The sequence below is a fragment of the Blennius ocellaris genome, assembly GCF_963422515.1.
Source record: "Blennius ocellaris genome assembly, chromosome: 17".
NCBI lineage: Eukaryota > Metazoa > Chordata > Actinopteri > Blenniiformes > Blenniidae > Blennius > Blennius ocellaris.
Window position 1 is genome coordinate 22,434,024 of NC_137666.1, and position 7,500 is coordinate 22,441,523.

The 7,500-nt window shown below is 48.7% G+C and overlaps 1 protein-coding gene across 1 annotated transcript in view; it reads right to left on the reverse strand.

The window, feature by feature from the left end:
• The window catches only part of rpap1 (RNA polymerase II associated protein 1), a gene marked incomplete at its 5' end in the record, with an annotated part of 41,420 nt that overhangs the window by 11,855 nt on the left and 22,065 nt on the right, over positions 1-7,500 (reverse strand). The window contains 2 exon segments of the mRNA XM_080513094.1: positions 2,030-2,462; positions 3,688-3,830. Coding sequence (XP_080369220.1) covers positions 2,030-2,462; positions 3,688-3,830 — 576 coding nt within the window.

Consider the following 7,500-nt stretch of genomic DNA (forward strand, 5'->3'; position numbering starts at 1 on the left):
AGCACGTCGAGCTTCATTCAGTTGCAGACGCAGTGCGACACCAAGGAGAAACACACTGGAGCTGAAAACCCAACAGTCACTGAGACAAACGTGAGCAAGCAGATGTTCACACATCTGTAATCCCAAAACAAAAGTTTTTCTGTAAACGTAACTTCACTGTTTGTTGGATTTCTTTCATTTCATTGTAATTTTATTTCACTTGACTGTATTTGGGGCTGAATCGCTTCTATTTACATCTTTTCCTGAATTATTTTGTAGACTGGAATAACAAGGGTGTCAAATTCCTGTCAGTTGTGGGTCACGTCCAGACGGATTTATCTCGGAGGGGGGGGGGGGGGGGGGGGGTTGTTCCAGTGGCAGGAAGCCAAGCAGCCGGCAAATAACCACAGTTACACATTTGTTTTTGTTCAAAGAGGCACAAAGAATCTATTTTTAAAAAGTCTATACTCACGTCAGTTTATATTAACAAAACCTGAACATGTTGAAATTTCAGTACGAAATAGAATTTTTACAAGCTTCAGCTACAATAAACCTCATTTGTGAAACATATGAAATATTGTTTCTGTGTAATGCTAAAAGTCTTTTCAGCAGGAGTTCATGAGTTCACCGTGTGGTTCTGACGCTAATAAAGGGGATTTCTGGGCTTCAGCATCACTTTTGTTGAATCTCCTGTAAATTAATTAGAAACAGCAGCGACTTTTATTGAAAAAATGAAGTTCATGTATTCGACATGGTAATCCAGCGTTGGGCCTCGTGTCGCATGTTTGACCCCAGAGAAACAGATTGACTGGATTTTAAGACTTTGACTGATAGAAAATTGTATTAAAATTGAATTATTATAATAATAAATAAAGCTTCCTATAGAGAAAATACTAATAAACTATTTATTGCCTCTTGCACATTAAAATTTAAAGATATAGTATATTTAAGAACATTAGAAATACTACTTCGAATAAAGAATAAAAGTCTTCCCACAGCTATTCAAAATGTTTTTAAATGAAGAGAAAACAACTACAACTAAGAGGACGGTGTATATTTGAAAAAGGTGGTGTGAGAACCAACGTGAAATCCAGATGTTTCTATTCTGGGAGGTTTATGGAACGTCTCAGTGACGACTTCAAACTGTGCAAATCACTGCTCTGCTGCAAAAAACAGTAAAAGGACAAATAATTAGTTTACAATGAACAATCATTTCTGTTACTTCTGTTTTGTTTGGTTTTTCTCATGTGTTACTTCTGTTATGTTCCATATTCATTTTTTCTCCCGTATTACAACCGCTATGTTTATTATTATTTTATTTTTTTTCTTTCTCCAGTTGCTTTTTTAAAACGTGATTATATTTTTTGTATCACTGGTGTCTGGGGTAACCGCACGGGTTTTTAAGGGAGAGGCTAGAATAAGCCTTGGCTTCAGCCGAAACACATTTCGGTTGCAAGTATATTGTGGAAAATTCATCAACTGCACTTCTACTGAAACTGTAACCGAAATAAACCATTCATTCATTCATTCATTCATTCATTCATTCATTCATCAGTTGGACCTGAGGGAGTCCCTCGGTCTGGCCGGGGGTCAGTCTGGGGGTCAGTCCGGGGGTCTGGCCGGGGGTCTGGCCGGGGGTCAGTCCGGGGGTCTGGCCGGGGGTCAGTCCGGGGGTCTGGCCGGGGGTCTGGCTGGGGGTCAGTCCGGGGGTCTGGCCGGGGGGCTGGCTGGGGGTCTGGCCGGGGGTCAGTCCGGGGGTCTGGCCGGGGGTCTGGCCGGGGGTCTGGCTGGGGGTCAGTCCGGGGGTCAGTCCGGGGGTCTGGCCGGGGGTCAGTCCGGGGGTCAGTCCGGGGGTCTGGCTGGGGGTCAGTCCGGGGTTCTGGCCGGGGGTCAGTCCGGGGGTCAGTCCGGGGGTCTGGCCGGGGGTCAGTCCGGGGGTCAGTCCGGGGGTCTGGCCGGGGGTCTGGCCGGGGTTCTGGCTGGGGGTCAGTCCGGGGGTCTGGCCGGGGGTCTGGCCGGGGGTCAGTCCGGGGGTCTGGGGGTCTGGTACCTGCAGAGCCTCCTCCCTCCACACCTCCAGCAGCAGCAGCCACTGCAGGCAGCGCGTCACGGCCTGCAGCGCCCCCGGTGGCAGCTCCTCCACCGCCAGGCCGCCGCCCTCGCCGGCGCCCGTGCGCTGGTACAGGCTGACGAGGGGGAGGAAGGGCCAGTCGGAGGGCAGTGCGGGGCCCCGGGGCTCCGGGAGGAGGTGGGAGGAGACCCAGGGGGGGCGGCCCAGCAAGGAGTCCCGGGACGTCAGGACGGAGGGCTGCAGGTGCGCCAGCTGGGCGAGGAAGCAGCCTCGTATGGAGGGCAGCTGCTCAAACGCCTCCCTCAGCAGGGCGCCCAGCGGCTGCAGGGGGGGGGCGGCGCCCCCTGCTGGCCCCTCCTGCAGCCTCAGCTCCCCCAGCTCCACAGCCTCCGGGCCCCCACTCCGTCCCTCCCTGAGGACAGAGACAGAAACCCACTGATGAGTCTCCGGAGACACAGGACAACTCCTGTCCTCCAGGTTTAATTCCCCTCAGAACACATTTCCCTGCAGCAGCGATGAAACGACGGAGACGGAGAGAGAAAGAGAGAAGAGGACGGAGAGAGAAAGAGTGAAGAGGACGAGAGAGAAAGAGTGAAGAGGACGGAGAGAGAAAGAGAAAGAGTGAAGAGGACGAGAGAGAAAGAGAGAAGAGGACGAGAGAGAAAGAGTGAAGAGGACGAGAGAGAAAGAGTGAAGAGGACGGAGAGAGAAAGAGAAAGAGTGAAGAGGACGAGAGAGAAAGAGACAAGAGGACAGAGAGAGAGAGAAAGAGTGAAGAGGATGAGAGAGAAAGAGTGAAGAGGACGAGAGAGAAAGAGTGAAGAGGACGAGAGAGAAAGAGTGAAGAGGATGAGAGAGAGAGAGAAAGAGTGAAGAGGACGGAGAGAGAAAGAGTGAAGAGGATGGAGAGAGAAAGAGAAAGAGTGAAGAGGACGGAGAGAGAGAGAGAGAGAGAAAGAGTGAAGAGGACGGAGAGCGAAAGAGAGAAGAGGACGGAGAGAGAGAGAGAGAGAGAAAGAGTGAAGAGGACGGAGAGAGAGAGAGAGAGAAAGAGTGAAGAGGACAGAGAGAGAAAGAGAAAGAGTGAAGAGGACGAGAGAGAAAGAGAGAAGAGGACGGAGAGAGAGAGAGAGAAAGAGTGAAGAGGACGAGAGAGAAAGAGAGAAGAGAATGAGAGAGAAAGAGTGAAGAGAATGAGAGAGAAAGAGTGAAGAGGACGGAGAGAGAAAGAGAAAGAGTGAAGAGGACGAGAGAGAAAGAGAAAGAGTGAAGAGGACGAGAGAGAGAGAGAAAGAGTGAAGAGGACGGAGAGAGAGAGAGAGAGAGAGAGAGAGAGAGAGAGAGTGAAGAGGACAGAGAGAGAGAGAGAGAGAGAAGAGGACGGAGAAGAGAGAGAGAGAGAGAGAGAGAGAGAGAGAGAGAGAGTGAAGAGGACGGAGAGAGAGAGAGAGAGAGAGAAAGAGTGAAGAGGAGGGAGAGGGAGAGAGAGAGAGAGAAAGAGTGAAGAGGATGGAGAGAGAAAGAGAAAAAGTGAAGAGGATGGAGAGAGAAAGAGAAAGAGTGAAGAAGATGGAGAGAGAGAGAGAGTGAAGAGGATGAAGAGAGAGAGAGAGTGAAGAGGACGAGAGAGAACTCACGAGATGAAGTCCTTGCTGAAGACCAGGTCTGACAGCAGCTGCTGAGCAAGGTACTCGCTGCCTGGCAGCAGCCCTGGGAGTAGAACCAGCACCACCTGGTGGTACAGACCGGCATGTCTGGCCACTGCTGGCTCCACGGGCACCTGAGGAGAGTCCAGGAGAGTCCAGGAGAGTCCAGGAGAGTCCAGGAGAGTCCAGGAGAGTCCAGGAGAGTCCAGGAGAATCCAGGAGAATCCAGGAGGATCCAGGAGAATCCAGGAGAATCCAGGAGTGTCCAGACACACAGTCAAGTCACATTTAGAAAGTCTCCCGTTGCACAGAACTGTTTATTAAAAGTTGCACAAACTGGAAAACTGTTCAATATGAGACGTGGCTGATTAACAGTTGAACTTGTGAACATTGATAACACTTCTAGTTTCACCCAGTAGGAACATCTGTCACCACTGGCTTTGTTTCATGGGTTCTACTGCAACACTGTGTTTGTTTCATGGGTTCTACTGCAACACTGTGTTTGTTTCATGGGTTCTACTGCAACACTGTGTTTGTTTCATGGGTTCTACTGCAACACTGTGTTTGTTTCATGGGTTCTACTGCAACACTGTGTTTGTTTCATGGGTTCTACTGCAACACTGTGTTTGTTTCATGGGTTCTACTGCAACACTGTGTTTGTTTGGAACCTGGTGGCAACACATTCAGGGAGAAATCAATGAGCAACCAGAAAGGTGGAATTATGGAGACACACACACACACACACACACACACACACACACACACACACACACACACACACACACACACACACACACACACACACACACACACACACACACACACACACACACACACACACACACACACACACACACACATTTAGTCTTGTATGTTACAAAGCAAAATGAGAAATATAAAAATCAGCAGAGGATCCAGCAGACATCTGGACTGAGAACAAGGAGACCTGCTTCCTGTCCAACGCTTTCCAGTGGCAAACAACCAAGAACTAACCCAGTAACCCTCCACACCTAGAACTAATCCTGTAACCCTCCACACCTAGAACTAATCCTGTAACCCTCCACACCTAGAACTAATCCTGTAACCCTCCACACCTAGAACTAACCCAGTAACCCTCCACACCTAGAACTAATCCTGTAACCCTCCACACCTAGAACTAATCCTGTAACCCTCCACACCTAGAACTAATCCTGTAACCCTCCACACCTAGAACTAACCCAGTAACCCTCCACACCTAGAACTAATCCTGTAACCCTCCACACCTAGAACTAATCCTGTAACCCTCCACACCTAGAACTAATCCAGTAACCCTCCACACCTAGAACTAATCCTGTAACCCTCCACACCTAGAACTAATCCTGTAACCCTCCACACCTAGAACTAATCCTGTAACCCTCCACACCTAGAACTAATCCAGTAACCCTCCACACCTAGAACTAATCCTGTAACCCTCCACACCTAGAACTAATCCTGTAACCCTCCACACCTAGAACTAATCCTGTAACCCTCCACACCTAGAACTAATCCTGTAACCCTCCACACCTAGAACTAATCCTGTAACCCTCCACACCTAGAACTAATCCAGTAACCCTCCACACCTAGAACTAATCCTGTAACCCTCCACACCTAGAACTAATCCTGTAACCCTCCACACCTAGAACTAATCCAGTAACCCTCCACACCTAGAACTAATCCTGTAACCCTCCACACCTAGAACTAATCCTGTAACCCTCCACACCTAGAACTAATCCTGTAACCCTCCACACCTAGAACTAATCCTGTAACCCTCCACACCTAGAACTAATCCAGTAACCCTCCACACCTAGAACTAATCCTGTAACCCTCCACACCTAGAACTAATCCTGTAACCCTCCACACCTAGAACTAATCCAGTAACCCTCCACACCTAGAACTAATCCTGTAACCCTCCACACCTAGAACTAATCCTGTAACCCTCCACACCTAGAACTAATCCTGTAACCCTCCACACCTAGAACTAATCCTGTAACCCTCCACACCTAGAACTAATCCTGTAACCCTCCACACCTAGAACTAATCCTGTAACCCTCCACACCTAGAACTAATCCTGTAACCCTCCACACCTAGAACTAATCCTGTAACCCTCCACACCTAGAACTAATCCTGTAACCCTCCACACCTAGAACTAATCCTGTAACCCTCCACACCTAGAACTAATCCTGTAACCCTCCACACCTAGAACTAATCCTGTAACCCTCCACACCTAGAACTAATCCTGTAACCCTCCACACCTAGAACTAATCCTGTAACCCTCCACACCTAGAACTAATCCTGTAACCCTCCAGACCTAGAACTAATCCTGTAACCCTCCACACCTAGAACTAATCCTGTAACCCTCCACACCTAGAACTAATCCTGTAACCCTCCAGACCTAGAACTAATCCTGTAACCCTCCACACCTAGAACTAATCCTGTAACCCTCCAGACCTAGAACTAATCCTGTAACCCTCCAGACCTAGAACTAATCCTGTAACCCTCCACACCTAGAACTAATCCTGTAGCCCTCCACACCTAGAACTAATCCTGTAACCCTCCAGACCTAGAACTAATCCTGTAACCCTCCAGACCTAGAACTAATCCTGTAACCCTCCACACCTAGAACTAACCCAGTAACCCTCCAGACCTAGAACTAACCCAGTAACCCTCCACACCTAGAACTAATCCTGTAACCCTCCACACCTAGAACTAATCCTGTAACCCTCCACACCTAGAACTAATCCTGTAACCCTCCACACCTAGAACTAACCCAGTAACCCTCCAGACCTAGAACTAACCCAGTAACCCTCCAGACCTAGAACTAACCCAGTAACCCTCCAGACCTAGAACTAACCCAGTAACCCTCCAGACCTAGAACTAACCCAGTAACCCTCCACACCTAGAACTAACCCAGTAACCCTCCAGACCTAGAACTAACCCAGTAACCCTCCAGACCTAGAACTAACCCAGTAACCCTCCACACCTAGAACTAATCCAGTAACCCTCCAGACCTAGAACTAACCCAGTAACCCTCCACACCTAGAACTAACCCAGTAACCCTCCAGACCTAGAACTAACCCAGTAACCCTCCAGACCTAGAACTAACCCAGTAACCCTCCACACCTAGAACTAATCCTGTAACCCTCCACACCTAGAACTAATCCTGTAACCCTCCACACCTAGAACTAATCCTGTAACCCTCCACACCTAGAACTAATCCTGTAACCCTCCAGACCTAGAACTAATCCTGTAACCCTCCAGACCTAGAACTAATCCTGTAACCCTCCACACCTAGAACTAATCCTGTAACCCTCCAGACCTAGAACTAATCCTGTAACCCTCCACACCTAGAACTAATCCTGTAACCCTCCAGACCTAGAACTAATCCTGTAACCCTCCAGACCTAGAACTAATCCTGTAACCCTCCACACCTAGAACTAATCCTGTAGCCCTCCACACCTAGAACTAATCCTGTAACCCTCCAGACCTAGAACTAATCCTGTAACCCTCCACACCTAGAACTAACCCAGTAACCCTCCAGACCTAGAACTAACCCAGTAACCCTCCACACCTAGAACTAATCCTGTAACCCTCCACACCTAGAACTAATCCTGTAACCCTCCACACCTAGAACTAATCCTGTAACCCTCCACACCTAGAACTAACCCAGTAACCCTCCAGACCTAGAACTAACCCAGTAACCCTCCAGACCTAGAACTAACCCAGTAACCCTCCACACCTAGAACTAATCCAGTAACCCTCCAGACCTAGAACTAACCCAGTAACCCT